The 25615-nt window shown below is 38.3% G+C and overlaps 1 protein-coding gene across 3 annotated transcripts in view; it reads right to left on the reverse strand.

The window, feature by feature from the left end:
• RELN (reelin) overlaps positions 1-25615 on the reverse strand; it is a 272506-nt gene that overhangs the window by 31418 nt on the left and 215473 nt on the right. For all 3 annotated transcript variants that reach the window (XM_031595823.2, XM_090135689.1, XM_031595892.2), the window contains 14 exons: positions 21789-21865; positions 20045-20203; positions 18242-18430; positions 17740-18013; positions 16162-16302; positions 15893-16070; positions 14318-14402; positions 12671-12853; positions 11193-11364; positions 11001-11103; positions 8281-8510; positions 5389-5609; positions 4250-4397; positions 163-421 (listed from right to left, as the gene is read on the reverse strand). In XM_031595823.2, coding sequence (XP_031451683.2) covers positions 163-421; positions 4250-4397; positions 5389-5609; positions 8281-8510; positions 11001-11103; positions 11193-11364; positions 12671-12853; positions 14318-14402; positions 15893-16070; positions 16162-16302; positions 17740-18013; positions 18242-18430; positions 20045-20203; positions 21789-21865 — 2419 coding nt within the window. The remainder of the gene's footprint in view (positions 1-162; positions 422-4249; positions 4398-5388; positions 5610-8280; positions 8511-11000; positions 11104-11192; positions 11365-12670; positions 12854-14317; positions 14403-15892; positions 16071-16161; positions 16303-17739; positions 18014-18241; positions 18431-20044; positions 20204-21788; positions 21866-25615) is intronic.

Here is a 25615-nt window from a genome sequence, read left to right on the forward strand (position 1 = left end):
TTGGATTACCCAGAGAAATGACATAAGCCAACAAAAGAGAAACATTAAGACAACACAGTATGTGTTATATCGTATAACTGTTATATACATAAATACATTCACAATCCGTGTATATATTTATATAAATAAACTTACATTAAAAACAAAACAAAACAAACTTACCTGATCAATGACCCAGGGACTGTAGAAATGCCCATTCTCAGATGGTTGCCACCAGCGAAGTCGTGTGGAGCTGGAACGGGCCTTCATGGGGATTTCCAGGGCAATGTATCGTCCCACATTGCTTGAGTTACTGAAGAGGAACTCCTGGAGAAGGCTCCATGTGAGACCTCCGTTGAGAGAATACTGCAGAAGTACAGGCTGGCTCCTAGGGTCTGGCACCCCCTTACCACATCCCAATCTCATGAAGAACTGCACAAACCTAACAGTGGGAGGAATTACAGTAAAGGTTTCCTTTCTTCAACATCCTACACAGCAAATTGGAGAGATAAGCTCATAATTCCTCGGAATAAGAGTTAACCTTAGGAGACCTTATGGTTTTAGACAGGCAGGTGGGAAGACAAAAATTCATTTTGCCTGTGCGGTAGTTTGTCAGGTGCTGAACAAAGCCGGTCATTTATGTTGTGAGCTTTTGTGTGTGTAGCAGATGGTGCTGCAAATACTAGAAATGTAATCCTGGGTGAAATTTTTATCCTGTAACCTCTGAGTACAGATTTTAGTGGCAGAAAAGCAACAGTACAGCCCTAAGTACATAGATTGTTCTGAAAGTAACACCTCCTATTTATTTGCATGAAAACTACAACAGATACAAAGATCACACTAACCCCTATTTGATAGAGAAAATTCTCAGCAACAAAGCACTATTTTTTTAATATATTCACCACCATTAGCTATGTGTTTTTGCCAGCCATGAACAACAGCCTGCATGCTGTGCTTGTAAAATTCTGCACCAGCAGAGATGAACCAATGTCAGTTTTACCACTGCTGAAATTTACCACCCACCGCCTCACTGTGCTCACATCCACTCTATGGTCTCCATAAACGTTCAGCAAGTGTCAATGAATGTCAATAGTCAACAACTATTTCCACATAGAGGCATTCAGTGACACACCTTTGCTTCATCCACATTTCCATGTCAGAAGCCATTCTGTCAGACTGCCCCTATGCTGCCATCCATCACATGTCAACAACGTAAAATGGGATACTGGTAGGAGGGCTCAGGCTTACTGCCATACCACCTCTGAAGTTGTGGGCCAATAGAATAAAACAGGAGGCATTACTTTCAGAGCAGCCCTCATAGATCATATTTTGCTATGAAATGCTTTAATGCAAAATAAAAACCTCAATTTTCCAGTGGCGTAAACTAGCAAAAAACAGAATAGGAGAACAAAGCATGTTTCACTCAGGGATCATTTTGTCCATTTAGTCAGCATGGGAAATTTGTCTAAATCACACCACTTAAACGTGCTGCCTTCCCTGAAGCCAGCTGTAGACACCCAGGGACAGGAATGCTTTCATCCTTTTTTTAATTGGCTGCTCCAAAGAGGTACAATAGATAGACCTGTATCAAACTGTGAAATTCTTCCTGTTAGCTGGTGCTTATAAATAGCACTCCAATGCACTTGGAGTGGAGGAACCACTGTTGTAATGATATTTACCCATCTGACTTGCAGGGATATAACAAGTATTAATTCATGTTTGCACAGCTCTTGCACAGCTTTAAAGCACTCTATCTGTTCTAATTATGATTGCGTTAGAGCTACCTGGCTCATGGTTAAATGAAACCCAGCAGAACAAGTTTTGTATCAAACGTGCTGTTCAGTTTTGATCTGCAGGTATATCCCCTGGGAGTGAGGGCTGCAGAGGTGCTAAAGAGACAAAGCCTCAGTAAAATACCAGATCCACAAGTCAATTAATTCTAGTGCTCACTGTGACTCACCATTCTCTTGGTGCTATATATAGCTTCTTTGGCTATAGATTATATCTACCTCCATATCCCAGACGTAACACATTGCTTCTGCTGCAGAGCAGTGCTGAGGACTCTCATGGATCAACATAGCATCTATAATGGATTGGACTCACAGCTGGCGAGCCTTTGTTCCTCTACAGACTCTCTTTGACATTCAACACATTATTTAAAGGAAATAAATTCAAGTGGCCTTTTCTCTGTTGAATCTGCTCTCAATGGGTTAATATTCTTTCATCTGAATTTTTACTAGCGTAGTAATAACTCTCTCCATCATAGGTAACATACTGTTTAACTATCTTTATTAAAAAGCTAGTACTTTTAAATATCTCTTTTCTCACCCCAAAGATATTTTGCAAAGGCACTATCTATTTTGGAAAGGATAAGCAAAGTTTTCTTATTGATCTAATAATGCTGAAATTCATCGATATTCCAGCAATTCAGAATTGAAAGGGATTTGATCAGACGTAATACCTAAAATAACCATCCCTACTGATACTTCATGCTGTGTAGTTTCAGCTGCTGTTGTCACTGTAATGGCAAGATATTGTCCCCCATTTTAAATTCTTTAAAATGTAGAGATGGTGATGGCGGATCCTGGATTGGAGAGTTCATTCGATTTCAATTCCCCCATGCAGAGTGGCACACAGGACTGACAGCACTGCTCAGCTGTGTATTTCAGGGGATCTCTAAGAAGAAAAGCGAAGGGCTTTTAATGTGATTACAGAGTCCGGCACTCTTTAAAAGATGTATTAGAAATGCTGGTTCTCGCTGGTTCCTGTCAGTCCTGGCATAAATAGAAACCTCTCCCCAGGTCCCAGGCAGAACTTGACATGTCTGTATCAAAGCCAAATCTGCTGTGTTGTTTTGCAGGTGGCTGATAAAGTCAGCCTGAAAATTAAGTAAATCCTACCGCATTTCCTCTGTTTCTAAAGAGCAGTCCCAAGCAACGCCTTTGCAGTCTACCTTGCTGTTCAGAGGAGGACATACAGTTATTTGTTGATAACTGTTATTTTTCATGGCATACTCAAAAAATGGAACATAATGCTCTATTTTCCTTTTATTAGGACAGGAGCCATTTATCTCCATATAACACCTTGAGGTCAATATATGCAAATCCAGCTACAGGCTTTCGTGGAAAAGAGATAAATTATGTCCCTTTGAACACAGAGCAATAAAAAAAATGTGTCATTTAGTCTAATGGAGCAACTTACAGGATCCCTTGTATCTTTTGTTAAACAATCTTTTAATTGTCTAGGAAATCAAATTACTGCAGCACACTGATGTCCGTGTTCGCTGAGTTCTGAAAGAAGTTTGCTTTGAGTAATCTCCTAAATTCAATACAGGGATCTGGACTATCGCACTTCACTGTAGGTCAGCTAATTGCTTATCTAAAAATGTAATGGTTTGAAATTAGGCTTCCTTATCGATCATGAGGCTCTTCAATGAAACTATTATTTAGAGGCTCAATGCTAATTAAGACAAGAAGGCAAAAAGAGATAAACTGCCTGTTAAAGTGTTTCCCACACAACATTAGAAAGAGGGGAGTCTGCCAGGTACCCATGGTAAAAAGTAATAAAATTAGGACAGACGCTAAGACACCAAATAAATCAGAAAACAATGCCCATTTGTCAGCACACAAGCAATTAGGATGTGGCTGAATTTATATGAGTGTAACATTTTTTTAATGTGGCTTGCTTAGCATGTCTCTCTCATTAAATATCTCCTCTCTGGTAATGATACCACATGGTCTCTAAATACAGTAAAAGTGTTTGTTTTTCAGTTGCTGTCTTCAGTATAGTTGGTGACAGCTTGATGGGAATTTCTCAGTGAATTATTGGAAACAAATGTGCACAATAAGAAGAAATTAGGCTTCAGAAATGAAAGAATTATGAGCTGATGAATGTAACAGTTACACTGGCAGCAGATCCTCCTGTTTCCACAATGGCTCATAATATAACAAGCATAACACAAGCAGAGTGTACAATGTGCAAACAATTACTCATGTTATCCATTTAAGAAATAAAAGCATGAACTACTGAAGATGTGGTGTCAGATCCTGGAGTTCCTATACAAGGAAAAAAAAGTAGCATTTAAATGGTTAATCCCATTCAAGTTCAAGCTAAATTTAAAATGGTAACAGTGTTTAAAAAGGAGAATGTGCTAAAGTAAAGAAGGCAGACTATATCAGGTTGCCATTACCATGGAAGTATCACATATGTCTTATTCTTCAGTATAGTATTTCTTCAATGACATTCTGAAAGGACTTAAAAATTGTGTTACCTTGCTTGTGACAAATCTAGGTCTCGAGTCATCAGCATACGTAAACCTTCTTCGTTAAAGAAAAGGTTGTTTCCTCCAGACATGATGCCACATTTCCTTGATGGCTTTCCACCACTCACAAGCAGGAATCTATCAGACTCCAGCTGACCTGAATACACAGTAAATACATATTTATGATTTACTGTGAAGTGCTCCTACTGCAGGAGTACTATTTCCAGAGGAAGCTAAATTAAACATTACATGCAGATTGAACAAACATTCATGCCAGTGTTTCTGAGTCAATGCTTTCTAGAAAACTGCCACAATTCAAAACCAAAAATAAACTGTAAACAGAACTATTAAGTTTGGGACCTTAGTCTCCAGTTTTTCACAGGATTTCCTATTTCTCTTCATTTTTTTTGCACGACAACAGCAATGTATCCACCTCTATAAGGAAACTTTACATGCCATATGCTAGCATGTGATCCAGGGCTGCCGAAACTTGAAATGAACAGTAGCACCTATGAATGGAGGAGTTTGCATCCCAGGTGCTACTTCATTCAAAGTTCTTGCCATGCCTGTTAGTAAGGGAAACCTCAAGGTGTTTTTAGAGGTATTTGCATGGATGCTGCTTACACTCACGTACTGGTGGGGCTTTGATTTCCACTTGGGGTTCTGGTCTGCTATTCATGCTGAGGCATGAGGTCTGCTCTGAAATAATGTTTGCCATGTGAAGGCCACTCAAATTTCCCTTGCACGTGTGCTGTGTGTGCTAAAGTCAAACTACCCAATCATATTTACTTGAACAATAAACATACATTTTGTTAGAATTAGATTGATATACCTCTTTCATAAAATTTTGTGTATCAACATTTCCTTTTACAATCCTTTTTTCACACGTAGAATTTTAAGAAAATTTGTTTCAGCAAAGATTTTATATTCCCACATGAAAACTAAGCACAGGGTCAGATTCTCCAAAAAAGGCAAGTGAAGCCATCAGACACTCACAAGCTATGCTTGAGAACTACATTTAAAGAAGTTCATAGTCCCACAGAATAGATCAGATTGAGAAACATGCAGATGGTGCTATTTCATCCCTTCAGACCTTAATTCCACTAAGATATACAAGCAAAATTCAGGCTAAAAATGAAAAGAGATACCTTCAAAATCATCCTTAAGGAAGTCAGAATTCTTGGTACTTATTTTGCAGGTTGGCCCAGAGTACCCTGGGTCACAGATGCACTTTGTGCCATTGATACAGCTGCCATGCCCATTGCACATCTCCTCACACTGTGGACCAATGTACACATTGTCAATGGCCCACGTCACTGGCTGGGATCCAGCAGGATAAAATCCTTGGTACCATCTGAACCTTGCCAACCTGAAAAGGTGTAGACAGTACTTAATTCAAGTGATAGGTTTTTTTTCTTTGTATACTATACATATATACTGTACTATATATATGCATGAGTTTTCTTGGTGGAGCTGACTTAATAAATAATTTAATTCTAGAAACAGACTGCTATATCTAATTCCTTCATCTTGTCATCTTCATGCTGACATTCAATGCAAATACTGACAGAAATAGAAATAACATTATTCATTTGCTGTAATTCCAAAACTGAATGACAGACTTGAAAATGCAATTTGTAATCTAACCACTCTTCTCTCTGTCATTCCTGGGAAGGATAACTGGCCATGGTCAAATGGATTTCCTTCTGCCTTGGTTTACAGCATCTGGGTAAGACCAGGACATTTCCTGCTCCACACTGCTACCTTGCCTCCACGGTGGACCACCTGTGGAACTGGGCTGGTAAAATCTCACCCTCAATTACATGGACAGAAAACATGATCTGCCGTGTCATGAGGTATTCAGCTTGCTTTCAGACAGCTTAATCTTAAAACAGACTGATAGTGCAAGTTGTTAATTTAAACTATGTTCTCCTTTGGGTGCTGGCCTGTCATTTTTAATTTGCTGCCTAAGTACTGCTTGCATCAGTGCTGCATGTAAAGAGACTGGGGAAGGAGGGAAAACAAACTGAGCAGGGGAAAAACACATGAGAGACTAATTTTATTCCCACATGAGAAAATGTTTCAAAGAAGGAAGGAAACTAAAAGAGTAAGAAGGGAAAAGAGCTTAATTGCATTACATGTTTTATACAGCTCGTTAGAAACATCTAAATGCTGCAGATGAATCAATAGCACAGGTAGCTGACAAGTGTTTGTCTTTTTATTTGCTAAAAAGGAATCTTGATGATGTGATTCAGGTGGTAAGAGGTAATTGATCAGTGAGGATACTGCTAGCAGTTTCAAGAAAGAAAACCATAAACCAGCATCCTGTTGGGAGTAAAAAAGCATTGTTTTTACTGTGCCCTGTGGTTAAGGATGTAAGTGTAAAGTTGAAAATGTTTTAAACTCTTGTCTAGAGGAAATCTCTGTCCCTTGGGTTGGATTCATTCCACCCCATGTGAGTTCCTTGTCTCAGGCTCCCTGCTGGTCTGAATGAAGTGTGTGTTGTAACTGAAGCAGAGGGTTAAAAGCTGGTTTTGATGAAGTCAGCAGGAGTTTCTTCACTGACCCAACAGGTCAGTTTACCTTCAGGGCCTAGCTGGAGTACTGATTCTTAGTTATAGCTGGGTACACACACTGATTTCCAAAACAACACATGTAGTGGAAATAACTGAAAATATCTTCATTTAAATAAATCACTTGACACCTTGAGGATGAAAACACTGGTTCTTTTAAGCATTACACAAAGAGTCATGTTTGGTATTTTTTCTCATCATTTCGGTGGATTCTGGTGGAGAAAACTCCTCTTCAGCCCTCTGGCCCCAGAACTTAACCGCATTAAATGCTTCATGGATGCTGAGTTCAGGTGGTTATCAACAATTAATTTCTGACCCACCAATAAGGAAGGAATAGGAAGGAAGTCAGGCAAATGTGACAGAGGACTAAATCAAAATAACTGGAAAGTTTACATCAGTTAAGAGTCTGCATTGTCAACATTCTCATTTGGAGGGTTGCATTGGTAGTTGCGTAAAGGGTCAAATAAATCTTCTGGGCTAAAAAAGAAAGACAGCTGAGCTGCTGCAAGAGATGGTTAACTATTCCATGTTTGAAATGTTAACTGTCATAAAATAGAATATTCAAGTTTAAAAATTAAACATTTTCTTCAATTATTAAATATCCTGGCTTTCCAAATTTGGTTCTCATCTCTTATATAGGTCTTCTCATACTTTCAGAGGCATGTTTAAGGCCACTTATTTAGTGGAAGAACCACTGCATGCAGTAGATTCATAAACACAGTCTCATAACTGCATAGCTCATTTTCATTCATACATACTACAGTTTAATCCTTAAGAATGTGATCTTTTACACAAACTGTCTTGATGCTATCAGAGAGTTTTCTCTGAAAAAGTGAACAGTATTGTTATATACTTTGAAAAGTTACACATTAACATTCCTGCTAGCACATATTATTTTCCATGCTGTATATCACTTATCATCCAGCCTGGCCTGTCCCACAAACATAGAAGTACCTAAATGAGAGCAGCAAGTAATTAATTAGAATCACAATACTTTGTGACTATAAGAAACCTTGAGTAGCAGGTAGGTCTGCTTACCTACACTGAAGTAGAATCTAGTTTGTACTAGCCTACCTTTTATTGTATTTTCTGATAAATATCAGATTCAATGCAAAAAAAAAAAAAATCCTTGATGAATTCAAATGTCTTATTCAGTAAAAGTATTCAAAGAGCTTTAAAGCCAGTGAGTTTTTTATTATGCAATCCACTTCCATAAAAATGTCACCAATCAGATATGAGGATAAATGGGAAATACTAGCATTCAATAATAGCATTAGGCACAACATGTTTTTCAGAATCAGCTAAACTTTAACTGCCATTCAGGGCAAAAAGTGGAGAAACTCTTGTCATTTAGTTTTCTTAATGCCACAGTTCTCATGGATCAATAATGCTAGGAGAATATTTTGAATGGAAAACAGAAAAAAAACACAAACACGCAGGTGGGTGGCACAGAAGCCAGACACTTACCCACAGAGGTGCAGTTTTCCAAAGTGAACGACCTCCCTTCTCCAACCCTGAGTGGTTCCTGTGTAGTAAGTGCTGCTTGGGTGATGTTCAGTGGAGCACAGGGAGCTGAGGTGGCTGCTGCTGCTGTAGCACAAGGGCAGAAGGAGGTGCCAGGTTGCTCCCAGATCTCGTGAGAACTCCAGTTTTACTGGGTCAGCAGAAGAGCTGTCAGTGGTGCAGCCAATATTGATCTGGAGTCCAAGACATGAAATGCAGAGGATGACAAAGGGCAGGCTGGGACACTTAATCACTGCTCATCTTAGTCAGCCTCCCCTATCTGGTGCTGTATGTATTTAGCTCAGGAAGATGGTGGTTTAGGAATTAATTTAGCAACTGTGATGACAAACTCAGGCCATGCATATAAACATGAACTCTTGAACACTGTCCTACCTGTCCATGGGCATATTGCACTCTGTCTTTTTGTAAAATCAATCTGATACAGAATTCTGAAATACTTCCACTAAAAAAAAAAAAAAAACTTAAAAAAAATTCCAAACAAAGAAAGTTGATAATGTGGTTGGAACAAATGCATCAGCTTATGCAGTTCTCTGTCAGGAAATGAAATTATCATAGCACCAAAAGAATGTGTATTTTTAAAAACAGAAATATTAGACCAAAATGTGCAAACATAAACTTCTGCTAAATTACTGGGCTGCATTCTGGTCTTCTTTTATGTTACATTTCCAAAAAAATGTTTCTGTCAGAGAGATTCAGGCCGTGTGCTGTTTCACTTCAATATGTTCCTTAGCTTTCAATACTCACTACCCTTTCTGCTCATGTATAGCAACAAAGCCTGAGGAGACAGCATTCAGAAGAGTATCATAGCTGGACTGGATTTAGATGGAGTGTCAAACCAAAACATAGTTTGGCAGCATCAAAATACCAGGTGTTGTGACAAGGTTCCTGATGTCCGGAACAGTAAAGATGCAAAGAGAAAAAGTCTACATGATCAGCTGTGCTAATACTAGTTGCCCGTAATAAATAATACATGTTTTATACAGAATTTGAGAATTTTTAAGACAATTTTTTGCATGCCTCTACTGCAAAGGTCTGCTTTTCTTTCATGATGATATTAAGATGTTTATTCTGTTTCAGATTGCTTTTGTAAAGGAAGAATTAATTTCCTTGCAGGATGACTATACCATATTAAAAAAATGTACTATATATACCATCCAAAAAATAAAAGCCTATGACACATTTTGTATGCTTATGCATCACTGTAGTATAAAATAGGTTTTTAACATACGGCTCCACAACAAAAATGTTTTTACTAAAGCGCAGTAATACTCAGAACTGTGCATTAATGTTGAAAATATATATCCTACACTGAATGTCCCTCATCATTCTTCAGCACACTTGAGAGCCATCCATCTACATCTGACTACAACAGTTGTCTACTCATCTGGAAGCTCAGAGCCATGCTTGACCCAGTATAGTTTTTGACTCTGAAGACACAGAAAGAAACTCTACTGCATTATGCATAGCTTCTTCATTTACACTAATGTCCTCAAAAACGTGAGCTAAAGCCATTTAAATTCCTTAAAACAATGTTCTTATCACATATGGAAGTATGCATGGAGATTTTATGAAGTTAATGCTCTCAAGACTTATGAATATCTTAAACTGGCCTCAAACATTTTTGTTCTACAGGCAGTAATCTATATTTTAAAACAGAAAATGGTTTGCCTTCAATAATTTATGAATTAGTTGCATGACAAACTGAAGCATGAATGAGTACATAGCTAAACCAAGTTTTCTTGGATAACGATTAGTATCATTTCAGTAATTGTTTATAAACCACTATCATTTGCTGTTTAATGCTACAGCCTGCTACATCTTTGTTGAAATCAGCTTCGTAATTATGGCATTTACAAGAAAGATAATTTTACAATATCTTAATGACAATATAATGACTTCCCTAAACAAATACAGGATAGGTTAAAAGGTTACTTCTCACAGCATCTGCTCTAACCAGTGCACAATTTAGAGTTTAGGGTAAACCAGAAACACAAATTAGTTTAGACTACATGCTGTCTTGGATGTTCTGGTTTCTAGTGGTTTTACGGGAAGCACAAAAAATGTGCTCCTTATTCATGACATTTAGATTACTTCCTAAGATGGTATGAATTCACACTACTGTGCCAAAGAACAGCTTCCACAGAAGCTTCAATGAAAGCACAAGTGCAAGCAAAAGAAAAGCAGGCTCTCTGATGAAATGCAACCAGTACAAAAAAAGCAGCCTGTAAGAAAACAATTTCTAGTGACACAGAAAGTTGTAGCTCTCCACTGGGTCAGATCATGGAAATGATCTGCAACTACACTTATCCTGAGCAGGTTGTGAAGTGGCAATCTACACCTCTGCAGCTCATCATCTTGTCTCCCAGTGGAGAATTTCCAGCTTATAGTACATGTTATGTTAACAGTGCAAGTATATATGCATGGACAAAGTAGTAATTTAGGCAAGAAAACAGGAGACTTTGAGGCAGAAATTTCCCTCTGTGTGATGAAAGCTTTGTGATACATCTACAAGAGGGAAAGTAATATCAAAGCAATTACAAAGGAAATCAGAGAGACATCTCTATTTGATAATCATAATAGCTGGACAAATACACCAAAGAGCTGAACCTGAACAACGAGAACTCCTACAGTAAAATGCAAAGTAACTTTCTGAGGACAAGTACCTCAAATTGGATTATAGTGTTTTCATTTACACTCAGATCCCTTGTTGTAATGGAGTGTTCTCCAACTTCATTTGAAACAAATACCATAGCGGAATCTTCCTCCCTGTGAAAAAAACAAGAAAGGAATATCTTTTAGAATCAGTTTATTCCAATCAATTTTTACTTCCTAATTTATTGCTGAAAGATGCTTACGGAGCTCCCTTTGATGAATATGGGCAATAGAGCCCAATGTTTCCCCCAGGATAGAAAAACCAGTTGTCCTCTTTGGGACCAAAGTCAAAGGTATCCAAAAGTATAATAGGATTCTTTAGGTTATTTCCATCAATAATGAAGTCATCTATAATCCAGATTTCTTCTTTTTTGCCTACAAAGAAAAGGAGAACACCTCTATTAAAACTTCATAAAACTACTACTAAAAAGTAGATTAATAACCTGTATTTGTGAATTAAATTGAAAAAAAGGTGCTAAAGGAGAGACTTCACAGGCAATCTTTCCATAGTGCCCGTATTGCTCTATCAAATTAAACTTTATTCCTCTAAAATTTATAGAAGTCTCAACAAACTGAAGACTGAAAAACCTATGTTGAGTGAATATCTCCTGCTGAAAACACATTTGCTTTGAAATTATAGCATCAGTGTCATCATCTAAATGAGCCTATGTTTGGCAGCCAAGAGCTCTTCAAGAGAGAAGAAAACTCTGAGTGACCTTTTTTCAAATGGATCATGAATTTGAATGTGCTACAGAACTGGTGCTTTCAAACTGGAGTGGAATGATTAGATGCCAGATCTTTTCTGGAACTGTTTTTTTTTTTTTTTTTTTTTTTCCAATCTGTCTAAAAATTGTCGTGTTCTCAGAGAAAGTTAAAGGGCTTCTTTTAAATGAAGTTCCTATTTAAAGATGATATTTACAGGAAAAATCTAGTTAAAAGTTTTAGATAATACCATTGGAAACATAAACTGGAATTGGATTCTTAGGTCTAGATTTGAATTTGCTTTTTAGTTAGAGCTGCAGTAGGCATTTGCCTGAGTGGCACAAATAATTTCTCTATCACTGGATCTGAATGGCTGTTGGAATTCTTTATAGTTCTTAATGACAGCTTCTGCTAAGAAATATTCAGAGTAACTGAGAGCAGAAGAGAGTTTTCTTCAGCTGGCACATGTCCTCTAATTAGGAGGAATAAGCTGTGCTCCTCTTGTGGTTTTCTATAGTCCTTTACAATTTAATCCAAAGATTAACTGCTCAGTACATTCTCCTTCTAAATGTATTTTTAATGCCTAGTTAATTCGAAGCAAGGTAGGCCCAATTCCCACTTACACTCGGGACATGTTTTATAATTTGAGCACTGCAGTGGGGCCTCAGTGTAAATGAAAATCAGGTGCATAAAAATAATAAGAACATGTGTGAACTTTATTGCTGTTGCTTGACTTCCCAAGCCCTCCAGAACCAAAGCTGCACATCATCAAAGATAGTAGGTTAAGGTACTTCAGCTGTAAAACACACAGAAGCTCTAGAAGAACTGCAGGTATAATCTGACAATTTTAACTGAAGGACTTGAAATACAAGGAAACAAGATTTGAGAGTCTCTGTTCTTACTGAGTCCAAAAATCCAGCCTCTTACAGACATGAGCTTTGCAAGTTGATCTGGTGTCCCACAGTCATTGATTCCTTACCATTGTTATAAGGTTGCCAGAGTCTGAAACGTGTTGCATTGCTTTGGGCTGCGTAGGGCAGAGGAACATTGATAAAGAGGACATCTGTAGTCTGTGTGAAATAAAACTCATCTATCAGATGCCAAGTGATGCCACCATTGACAGAATACTGCAGTAGAATAGAATGAGACCTCTCAGGGGTACCTGGAATGAGGAGGACGTATATTTATGTTCATTAGAATCACAGAAACACAGAATCACTAAGGTTGGAAAAGATCTCCAAGATCATCCAGTCCAACTATCCTTCTACCACCAATATTATCCTATAAAATCATGTTCCTTAGTAGAATGTCTAATCATTTCTTGAACATCTTCAGGTCTGACTTAACCACATCCCTGGGCAGCCTGTTCCAGTGTCTCACCACTCTTTCATACAAGAAAATTTTCCTAATATCCAACCTGAACCTCCCCTGGCACAACTTGGGGCCAGTCCTTCTTGTCCTCTTGCTAGTTACATGGGAGAAGAGGCTGACCCCTGCATTGCCACAGTCTCCTTTCAGGCAGTTGTAGAGAGTGATAAGGTCTCCTCTCCTCTTCTCCAGACTGAACAATCCCAGTTCCCTCAGCCACTCCTTATAAGATTTGTGCTCCAGACCCTTGCAGCTCTGTTGTGCTTCTCTGGACATGCTCCTAAGCCTCAATGCCTTTCTTGTAATGAGGGACTCAAAACTAAACACAGTACTCAAGGTGCAGCCTCACTAGTGCTGAGTACAGGAGGACAATCACTTTGCTGATCCTGCTGACAACACTATTTCTTATACAAGCCAAGATGCCATTGGCCTTCTTGGCCACCTGGGCATACTGCTGTCTCATGTTTAGCCTGGCATTGCTGTGGCCAAAGTTCAGCACCTGGGACTTGGTCTTGTTGAACTTCATTCCACTGCCCTCAGTCCAGTGATCCAGCCTGTTTGGATCCCTCTGTACGGAGTTCCTATCCCCAGACTTATTGACCCTTACTCTCAGCTTGATCATCTGTAAACTTACTCATGGTGCACTCAGTCCCCTCGTCCAGGTGTCCAGGTCATTGACACAGATATTAAACAGGACAGGCCACAATACCAACTCCTGGGGAACGCTACTTGTGACAGCTCACCAGCTGGATTTAACTCCATTTATAATCACTCTCCAGTCCTGGCCCTCCAGCCAGTTCTTTACCCAATGAAGAGTGTAGCTGCCTATTATAATAATCTGTTTTTAAAAAGTACTTGTTCAAAAACATTTCTTCAAGTATAATTATTACGAGCTTACTCAGGCGTTTATTATAGAGTGTAAACATGTTTTTATAACAATTTTAGAGTTTTTAGAGGTTATATGTGTATTAAACATATGTGTATCCCTATGCTTTCCTGTGCTTTCCTCTCTGCTAAAGAATTAGGGGGTAAATATACATTGCTGTTCATTATATATACAGACATCATTAATTTACTTAGATGAGAAGATATTTCAGTGCCATAATTTTTTAGATTAGAACAAACCAACTCCTTATGCCACAGATTTTTTTTTGGCAGTTCAGTGTTTATTTGCTTGTTGTTCGCAGGTACCAGATATTATCATCACCATCAGTAGCAAATCAACAGTGGAAACAGAGGAAATCAACACTGATCTTACCTTTGGCTATAAACTTAAATGAAAACTGGATGTACACAGTGTTAGTGCAATCTAGATCTCTTGAAACCAGCATTCTCAGTCCCTCCTGCAAATACAGAATGGATAGTGTGAATCACAGTTCCCATTATCAAAGACTCTCCACAGCTTACTATTTTTGGGATGCTGTCTGTTATTGACTGTTGTGTCAGTGAAAGAAGTAGCTTTCTCTCCCTCATTTTCTCTCAGACTACAAATGGTGATAGTGATAGCCTTGGCATAGTAATGGCAGGTGCTAGATAAGGGTCTGCAAACACCAGAGGTACAGCTACGTGCTCACGGACAGACAGAGGTACAGCTCATTCAGCTTATGCTCTTAACCACTAGGATGTCTTCTGATCTGCAAGCACTGTAGCTGACTTACCCAGCACTGAGTCCAAGCTCATATACACATTCTTTCAGCAAACTGTACAGCAGCCAAGCACTCTAATTTCCAGGGAGGAAGTATTCTCTCTAGAAGGAGAATCTTTTCTGTACCTCAGAAAACATCTTATTACAAATAACCTCCTGACTTGGGAAGGGAGTGTTCTTTTTCCCTTAGTAAGGAAAGGGAGCAGGTAGGATATGTCATAATGACCCATAAGGTCCTGCCCATCTCTACTCATGAGCTCAGTGTTTTATGGATCCTGGAGACAGACCTGATCCTGTTCTGCAGATATCTAGCAAACTCCACCTCACAAGAGATTCCCTCTTTCTCAGACCCCTTCCCCAGGGAACAACCTGCAGGAACAACCAATTCAAGTTTTAGACAATTCACATTCTCTGATTTGTTATTTAAATTAGCTGAAGAAGTTGAACTGGAGTCTAGGTTTTGCAAAGACATTTTTAAAAAGAAACCATTTCTACACGTGAAGTTTTTAAACTTTGCTTTTCAGGGCCACCTAAATTTACCATGTCAAATGAAAAAACTTGTGTGAACTCAAAATTTGTATACTTCTTTGAACAAAAGTCTTTCAAGGGTACTGATATTTATCTGGTTTGTTGAAGAACTGACTATTCAGAAAATACAGTATTTCCTGATTTTTTGGACCTTTTGTTAAAAAAAAAAAACCAAAAAAACACTCCATAAAGAAAACTTCACAAAAACGTAACAAAGTAAAACATATTCTAACTACACAAACACTGACTACATAGTCTACAGTGAATAATGTCATTCAAAATATTCAAAAGACAGCTGAAGTATTTCAAGACAGAGACATTACTGATTGTAATGTGTACCGTATTTCCACATCACTCACTTGGCCTCAAGAAACTCAACTGTACAGTTTTGTTCTTTTCCTTCAGAAGGTAAGTAGGAATTTACACCATGAATAAAAGTAATAGTCAAAAAATGGCAAAAAAATTTGCTCCTAAAAACAATCTGGGCAAACATTGTGCATATTTTGAGCAGAAAAACACATGAAAAATGAATGTCAAATTCTAGCATAAAGACTTTGAAATAAACTTCTGGGGGAAACAACAAAAAAATTATTTTCTCTTCTTAACTCTACTGGTTGTAATCTTTTTTTTTTTTTTTTCTCAATGTAATGAATCTCTGACCCCTTTAAAAATGAGAGCCGTTCCAGACTTGATTGTGTCACCATTCAGGTTTCCCCTCTCAGCACCGTAGACCTCAGGCCAAAGGTCTGGATGCAAGTTACCATTGAAATCATCCTTCAGGACAGACGGCAGAGGAATGACAGGGACACAGTACGGACCACCAAAGCCTCTGTCACACCTAGCAACAAATTTGGAGGAAAAGGTATTATCCATCTGGCCTGGGTAAAACACATCTTTACATAAAGCATGTAAAGCAAGTCACTACTTACACACAATGACCTGCATCACAGATGCCATGGCCTGAGCACATCCAAGGACATCCTGTAGCCAACACCACATTATCAATAGCCCAAGAATCAACACCGGAAGCATAGTTGTATTGAATCCATCTGAACCGTGTTCTGGGAGAGCTAGAAACGACAAAGTGAATGCATTTCAGGCTACAAAATGTTGCTCCACAAGGTGGTAAATAATGAAATCCTGCATATTTCAGGAGAATAAAATCATTTTAATAAGCACAATACTCTGCATTTAGAAGATTTATAGTCTAGCTGAAATTTGAAGTTTCAATTTCTCAGGTGAGTTTTCAGGCAAAATTCCAGAAGAGCTAAAGGAAGATGCCCAAAGTTAAACAAGAGAAAGTCACCACTGCTGTGAATCTTCCCGGTTAGCAGAGTGGTTGAGCAGAAGCTGCTAGCTACATTAGCATTCAACTGTTCTACATTTTGCTAGTAGTGCTGAAATAATATGATTGCTTCAGTAAAGTAAGAAGTCGTGAATGTTCCCGTATGCTTAACTTAATGTAAAAAAATACAAACATTCATATATATGTATAACAGTATACAAATATATATATATATATATACACAAACATGCACTTGCATGCACGATGTTGTAATTGCTGACTGTCTTGCTATGCTCAGATGGGGAAAGTACTTTGGAAAAAAATCCTTCAAGATCCTATGAAAGACCCTATGACGTTCTGTGGAGCTGACCCTAGACCACTGCACAGTGAAATACCCTCTGACTTTCACAGGGTCAGGCAATCTTTGTATCTGTGAGGAAGATTCTTTGCAAGAAAATGCATGGCCCTGGGGAATGAACTATGGGATTAGAAACTAAGATGTGAATCCTAGTCCCAATTCTTCTAATGTGTGTCCATTTTTACCACCTTATTTTCTAGGTGGTGGAATTTACAATGTTGTGGAGGGAGCTATCAAGAATTATGGAAATATGCAGACTAATGGTAAATAAAATTATCGTCATCTGTCATTTCTGAACAAGAGTATGGTTTTATTCAGAAAGATGGATGCCAGCTTGTCTGCCATGTTCATTTACAATGATGTGATATCACCAGAAGGCAGGCAGAACTCTAATTCTAGTTAAAAGTGTGAAGATGGCACATCTAGTAACAAGCATTTTAACCCACTGAATGCCGTGATCAATGTGCCTAAATCTTGAATGACAAATAACCCTATTACTTATCTGCAATTACAGAAAATACCTTTATATCAGAGGATGGGTCAGTGCATGAATTACTGGAATAATGTGATACTGGAATTACTGGATAGACATTAGAAAAGCTTGGTTTAGCATTCTTGTTCTTGCTGCCATAGTATATGGGCAAGACTTACAAATTCACTCATCCAAATTTGTTACTTACTAAGTTTCTGCAGTTAACATATATCTGATGAAATATTCTGAGGCTAAATTTAAAATTCTGATGGCGTGACAACACACATTTAATAATTTAAAAGACATACAGAAAATTTCCAAGATGGGGGATGTTTGCTCCAATTAGATCAGCAAATTCTGTATTCATGCTAAACTGCCAGAACAGCACTCACTTGGTTATGGGTGGAAGATAGACCGTAACTCTCTTCCAATTTTGGAACCTTTCTGAAGTGTAGATGGAGCTCTCAGTGTAGTACTGACAGCCAATCGTTGGAGGCACACACTCCTCTGTCACCAAGTGCCAGTCTCTCCCATTGTTTAAAGAATACTGCAGGTGAATGCTATGAGAATTGCTGTATGGCTTGCTGCATCCCATGCTCAGCTCAAACTGCAGGAAAGTAGAGGCTGACACATGAAAGTCCCAAGTCTCTGCATAACGAGGTTTTTCTAACAAAAGAGAGAACAAAAAAAATATAAAATTGTATGCCTTATGCATGTGTTTTCACTTCATTCAGATTTTTTATCTGCTTTTTCACCTTCTTCTTTTCAGCTTCCCTGCCCTGCAGATTACTATATATTCAAATTTCTCTACACCTCCGATCTTGTAAAAACACGACCCATACATGATTTATAAAAGAAGCACATACAAATTTATCAGTATTTGGTGACACATACCGATGTTTTCACTGAACATGAGAGCTGTATCCATAGATAGGCAGTCAATGTCTACCTGACCTCCTTGTATTCTGTACCAGCTTGCTTGTAAATCCACAGATCCATCAAATTTATCCTGGAAGCCAGTCTGAGAGCTGTCATTCATCCCTATAAGCACATCATCCAAAGCCCACTGAGCTGAATGTTTTCCTATAAAAAGCAGAATGGGTGAGTTAGTGGAGTCATAGTTGTTGGTTTTTTTTTTCTAGCCCACATTCTGCACTGACTTAGTGAGCTGTGGTCAATCACATACACTGATCACTGTTAAACATGTCTAACACCTTTCTTAAGGAGAAACCTGGAGTATGAATTATGTTTCTATTTCAGCTTCAATGTCTTTATCATCATACACTCTCCCTGTGCCTGAACGAGACACTCCATGAACCCTTAATCTGAGGATTTTCATTCTATGGGTCACAACTTTCCTGTCATTCCTCACAGTTAAATCAGAAAGGCCTCTGACTAGCTCCCCAAATACCTTTTGATTGGAAAAGGATTGTGCACGTGGGAAAACATTAAAGACTCTTGATATAGGAGGACATAGAGGACAATCAAAGAGATGCTGTTCACCTTCTCCTTCCTGGAGTCCTCTTTCTGGCCTACAGTCACCATCATCTTCAGCATATTTCTCCAGTCTTTCATCTCAACTCACCTTCCTACTAGCAAGCTGAAAATGTGATTTTACTGTACAATCACTGCTGTGCCCTTACAGAAGAAGAAGGAAAGAGCTTGTTGTTAACTTGTGAGCTCACAACGATTTGCCAGGACTTTTGTCTTGCCACTGTGAGAAATACAGGCAATGACTGATAGGGCTACTCTGCACTAACTTTATGGCAGATAAAGAACAATCTATAAGAAGCTAATGTCTGAAATGAGGAGTGGTTGTCACCAGTGGGCACTGGTATGGAAGGCTGTATTTCAGCCCCCATTCACAAATTCTCTCTCTCTTACTGAGGTTCAGAGGACTGCTGGCAGTCTTACGGTGATCACTCTCAACAGAGAAAGACATCACCTAGATGCTTTCATGTCTAGCGAGGACAATCAACTCCAGTACATATACACTGTACAAAAATGTATGAATAAAAACCAGACATCGAAACGATGATAGCCAAGAAGCTCAGTACCACAATTACATGAATACAAGATGTGTTCTTCTCTCCCCTTAGGAACTGCTGCTAAAATGTATTTTGCTACATGCCTGAGTAACACCTGCAGGGATCCAGAGCTGCTGCTTTGCACAGAGGTGAAAAATTTAATAAGGACACTTTCAATTGTAATAATGTGCTGCAGTGCAAGGCAGGAGCTGTAAATACCAGTCAGAACCATGGCATTACTTTCATCTAATTATGCAGGAAATATTTGAGTGGGCCTTGAAGATACAGAAGATGACAGGAGGAGTCTTTGGGTGTGGAGATGTTAATTCAGGGAGATGGGAACCACTATGCAGGCACAATCAAGGTCAGTTTATGCTTTTCCTCCCAAATTAGACAAAAAGTGAGATAAAATGGGTAGGCAATTTTACATGCCAGTCACTTTACACTCAGGTAAGTCCTCACATCTTAGTGCTCTCAGGTGCTATAGAAGAAAATCATGTCTGCAGCATGACTAAGGAACATCTAAACACACACTCACAGCATCCACATTGTTCACCTCAACGTATTTTCTGTAACCAGAGATTTCTGCAGAACATGCCCACACTGAGAAGAACTGATGGTTCTGGGTTGGTAAAGGCACTAAACGAATTTTTAGGATGGTGCTGCATACCGTGTTGAGGCTGCCACCACCTGAAAGCTGTGGCAGAGGTTTTGGCCTCCCGTGGTAAGTCGATAGAAACAACCTGGGGTTCCAAGTATGACATGAAGTCCAGTTCTCGCAGTAAATGCCAGGTGATCCCATTATCATTTGTGTATTGAACGACGAGACCTGTAGTTAACATTAAGCAAGGCAGTTAGTCAGGCAGTGTGGAAAAGAGAGGGCCAACTCCTCAGCCTACAGTCAGGAGTTGTCAGCCCTCATCCTATGAATACCACTGATGTGACTGTGCCTTCCATTCTCACTTAGCATTTCCTGGTCCAGGAGTGTTCTGTGGACAAAGTCCTGTTGCAAAGGTGACAAGGTCTCACCATCTGCTACATATTATGTTGCTTATCTTCACCAAAACCAAAGGATAAAATCTCTAACTTAGTGAAGGGTCTACAGCCTTAGTGAAACTAATGGTTGTACCATAGAAACCTCAGTAATAATGTGACTTTCTTATTATAATCAGTATTTATTTCTTATGGAGTACTCCCACTGTTTGTGCAGGACACTAAGTTGTAATTCTGATAGCTGGGCTCCCAGTAAGGAGTAGCACACAACGCTCAAAGCATCCTTAAGAGTCATTTGTCTTAATATCTAGATAATTTAAGACAATCTCCATATCTTACACACAGCACAGTAAATACTAGCATGTAGCAGAATTTTGAAGTCATTAATGAGCTCACCAAAGGGGATAGTGCAAGAAATAAGCACTTCTTATGGATATTTCTCCTCTTGAAACTCTGGAGTGCTTTCAAATAATGGATTTTTTTGTTTCTTATATATCAATGCAAATTAGAGGAGAATGATGACAGTTCTGAATCAGTATCAATATAAATGTTATGCACCAAGAAACAGTCCACTGATGTTAAATGGTTTATACTGAAAGGAAGACAAAGTGACATATCTTCTAAACACCACTGATCTTTCCTCATGCAACTGGACTCCTTTAGTGCTCCCAAAACTTTGCTGATCCTTCCCAAATCCAGATATCAGTCCTGTCTCAATCACAGCAATTCTACGTTTGTGGGTAAAATAAGAGAGGATGCAGCTGGAAGAGATCAGCTTCTTCATACTAAGATTTCCAGCGGCAGATTTATAATTTTGAGCTTCAGGTAAATTATGCATGGGAATGGTTTGAAAGGCAATTTTTATCAGACCCTCTGATGGAGATGAAAAGATGAAAAAAAGTTCTTCAAGTCAGAAATTGAAGCTGCAAAATTGATACTGAAATTGAAATGTATTCATTGTATTCACACCTCACAATGAATACATTTCATACTTACTTTCTTCATACATACTTCATTTCTTCATACATTTCTTCATGCATACTTCATTTCATACATACTTCTTTCTTACCTGAAGACTTGTGTACTTGTGAATTTACCTGTTTTCCAACATTATCAAATAGTTTAATAAAAGTGATTACACCTATTCTTGTCAATCTTTCTTAAACCAACAGAGATTCAACAGAGCTATAGCTACTGATAAAGCACCATTGGGTATGTTGAAATAAAAAATAAATGCAAATGTAGGTTAAAAGTAAACTATTAATGTTACATTTTTAAATTCAAAGTTGACTTACTGTTTACGAAAAGTGACCAGCTAATCAAATGAAACAATCATTTGATTTTGTAAAGACAGTAAAACATGAAATCGCTATAGAAGACTCCAGATACAAAAAGTTTACTATAAGGAAAAGAGGCTTTACCTTCATTCCTGGATCTTGGTCTGTTGCAGGAATTGCCCGTAGCCTTGCTTCCTATTTGTACATAAAATTGAACCAGCCTGTTAAAAAACATCAAGGTAGAAGAGAAATGTAATTATCAACTGATAGAACAAAATCAGTCGGAATAACTCTCCTTAACTGATGTGGCATTTTCAACTAGGTAATTAGTCCAGGCTTATTCATCAGACAGTATTCCCACTAAAATCAAGCACTGCCGTAGTAAACAGTGGAGGACCCAAAACAGAAGAAGGTGATGCAGTTTATTGATCTAGTGCCTAATAAATATATTGTTGAACTGAACAGGATATTTTAACAGTTCCTTCCTTCATATGAAGATGCAAAAACACTTAAGAAGCCGAATCTGCAATTTACATCAGATCTTACCTTGATCCCTTCTAACTAGAAAGTGGTTTAAGCCTTAAAAGACAGTATTAGAGTTTAAATAGAATTATTATATTCTCACTAAAACACCAGTCTCTTTTTGACTGTTAAATTCTTCATGTAAAAATATATTATGAGGGAAAGAAGCATTTCTGATCTGCTGGATTTGTATCTTGTAGTTATTTATTTTACCACCTCCTTACTTTCATCCTTTTGACATTAAACCATGGTAACATTTTCATTTGCATGAAACTTTTTCCATGCCCCTAATTTTTCCCAAAGCCATTTTCTATCCTTCTAAAGCTGCAACATCCTTTGGGACAGTGTCCCTGGTTTTATTGACAGAATTTTGGACAAGCCTGGAACATCCCTGAAAACAATGATTAACCCATCCTTCTGCTCCAAACTCTTGTCAATTTTATCGCAGTCTGCAATGATACCTTGCTACACTTCTTGAATTGTTATTTGTAATTGTGATTCTGTAGTGTCAGAGTAGTTCACATTTTTCTCTTAGATGTGCACTGTTTTGCTAATAAAACCAATTTGTGTTAATTAATGCCCTGTTGCTCTCTCATCAAATTTCATTACATTTCTCTGACATTCGTCTGAGTCTTATGTGGCCATAATGAATGTAAAGGGCATTGAGATGACTGAGAAAGCCACCACCCCTTCACCTACTTCATGGGTCGTCTGCAATACACACCTGTAGCAGAGCCAGAATTGAGCAGAGATTCTGGAATCATCTCCATCTTGAGCTTTTGCACACTGAAAGTTGGCAATACCATTCTCCTTTCTGTTTCCTAGCCAGCTTTTGACTTATACTGATGCCTGCCTGTTGTGTTATGGTAGTACTCACTGATGTTTTTGAGAAGCAATTGCTTGTCTCTTGTGCTGGAGGTGTCTTTGTGGATCACGTGGGAGATGTAGTTTATTGCCAAGCAGAAGCTTGGGGAAGAGATGAACACAAACTGAAAGGAAACTATGTTTTGCTAACTCCACTACTTGCAGATAGCTTCTTCATTCTCAGTACTAGTTTTCAAGGTGGATTTATGGCTCTGTGTGAAGAAACAAGGCTTGATTTGTCACTCAGATAATTCCTCACAAGAATAACTTTTCTCTTTAGAGGATTTGGCTCTAATTTGTATTGACACCAGTAAAACCACAGACAAGCCAAGGACTACAGACAGAGCCAGTGAGATGCAGCTATGATTCCAATTTCTATCTCTCACCACTACATACACATTATTACGACCCTTTTCTGATTCTAAGGCCAGCCACACTGCACTGAAATTGGTGTTTCTTATGTGAAATGTTTCGTATATCCATAGGGTCTAAACAAGCCAGAATTTACTCATCAGTTTCATTCTTAATATAACCTTATAACTCAAGAACAGAATAGTTCACAGTGTTACACTGCCTAGCCAGTGTCTTAATGTTTTCTGCACCTTTACTGCTTGACACAGTGTTCAGGCAGTAAAATAGTAGAATGCAGTCTCAGAGCTGAAAATTTCTATGATGAAATTCTTTTTTTGGACTGCCAAATGTAGAGATCAAGTAAAAAATTAAAAGAAAAAAAAAAACTTTCTGCAAAAGGGTGAATCAGCTCATCTGATCTGGAAGAGTTTGACCCAAAACAGCTCTCTGAAATGGTTGCAGGGTCATTAGCAACAGAGTCTGTAATGCAGATGGAAGCCAACTCAGCTAACAAGCCTAATGTCGCTGTTTGGAAAAATATATATTGCACAGTTTTTATCTAGTTGCCAGGTAGGCACTGTGTCTGATTGCTCTCACTGAATAGATAGTGAAGAAGGAGAGGCTATCAAAATGGGAGGCATCTCTAACCAAAATGCATCCAGGTATTGTACTGTCAGTCAAGAGGATGGAAATAGTGCTGGCAAAATTGTGCCTTTGGCGCACCAGGCCATGCAAAAGGGAAGGAAGGAGAGACTTCAGTGGGCTTCTGAAGGTTGGAGCAAAAAATGTTTTGAGCAAAATGAATTTTGACAGTTTTCTCTTAGCACTATGGGACTTCATGTTTGTTATAAAAAGTGTAATCAATTACATAAGGAATAAGATGATAGGGCAGATAAGGCTTCAGAATATGACAGTGCAGTGTATGCATAGAGTGCATGCTAATGGTCATTAGTTTTGGGGATTGAGTTTTAGTTTTAAAAGCTCATAGCATTAAGGCTGAGTTTAGCATTGCTTTTCTAGGTTTCTCCTTTAGCAGTACCACCAAGGGCTGACAAATCTCGACCCCCCTGCAGCAGAGTGAACCAGGAGCACTGTGCCATGGTGTTCCCTGCTCTGCTAGGAAGACACAGGTAAGAAGGAAAAGGTCTTTCTATTTCCTACAAAAATGAACTAGAATTATTTATGTTCTTTACATAAAAATTACCCTAGTAACCTAGGCATATAAAAAGCTGTAATTGAAACAGAATGATACAAACATGAATAGGTAGGTGTGCAGGAATTCAGCATGAAAAAAGAACTTTAATGTCTTGCAAATGTCTGTCAGCTTAAAAATCTACTGAAGGAGTTTCAGCATTGCTATTCACAATCTTCAATCCGCATATCTAATAGTAAGTCATATTTTCCTCCTGTTTACTCAGTAACCAAGCCACTCCTAGCCAAAAAAACTACTCACAAATAAAAGATAACTGCGCATGGGCTAAGATGACCCCTAATAATAGAACCTAATTCTATGCAAGGCATTACTGAACGCAAAAAAAAAAGAAAAACCCAGAAGGGAAAAAATACTTCACTCTCATCTCCTCTTTCAAGTGACATTAATTTTAGCTCCAATAACAGAAAACATTTCTAGACTGGAGTACGATTTTCTTTTAGGATATGGGTTTTCCAGTTAACCCCTCACACTCTCACAAAATTAGTCTGCTCTAGCTTCTAGAAGAAATTATCCAGCTAATGTTACAGACAGCCTTGAGCATTATAGTGGGTATTCACCTTTTCTTAGCAAGGTATCAAAAGGCTGGATATTGATGTCTTACATGACCATCCCAGCTTCCCTTATAAGTAAGGAAAAATACAAACTTCCAGAATACAAAACAGTGGTCTTTGCTAGATGCTGTTTTAGGATTAACTGCATTACTCTTTTGAAGTAGTTATTTATCTCTTTTGAGTATATAAGAAGTATGGGGTAATTGCAGTAATCTAGAGTACCTATGTTCTGGATGACATGAGGTGGATCCTACTCTTGAGAACTTGTGCTCAAGAAAACTGAGAAAAAAACGACAAAATCACATTTGTCCCATTTGTGCTTGAGATGATTCTTCTCTCTAGCAAACAGCTCAGGGATGCATCTTCAAATTTTAACTGTTGGAGGAAATTAGCATATTCACTGTGATACTTATTAAAAGGATCAGTGTTGATTTATTTTGCTAAAATGATCACTCTTAGCAGTAGAAAAG

The sequence above is a fragment of the Phasianus colchicus genome, chromosome 1 (assembly GCF_987193195.1).
Source record: "Phasianus colchicus chromosome 1, bPhaCol1.hap1.1, whole genome shotgun sequence".
Classification (NCBI taxonomy): domain Eukaryota; kingdom Metazoa; phylum Chordata; class Aves; order Galliformes; family Phasianidae; genus Phasianus; species Phasianus colchicus.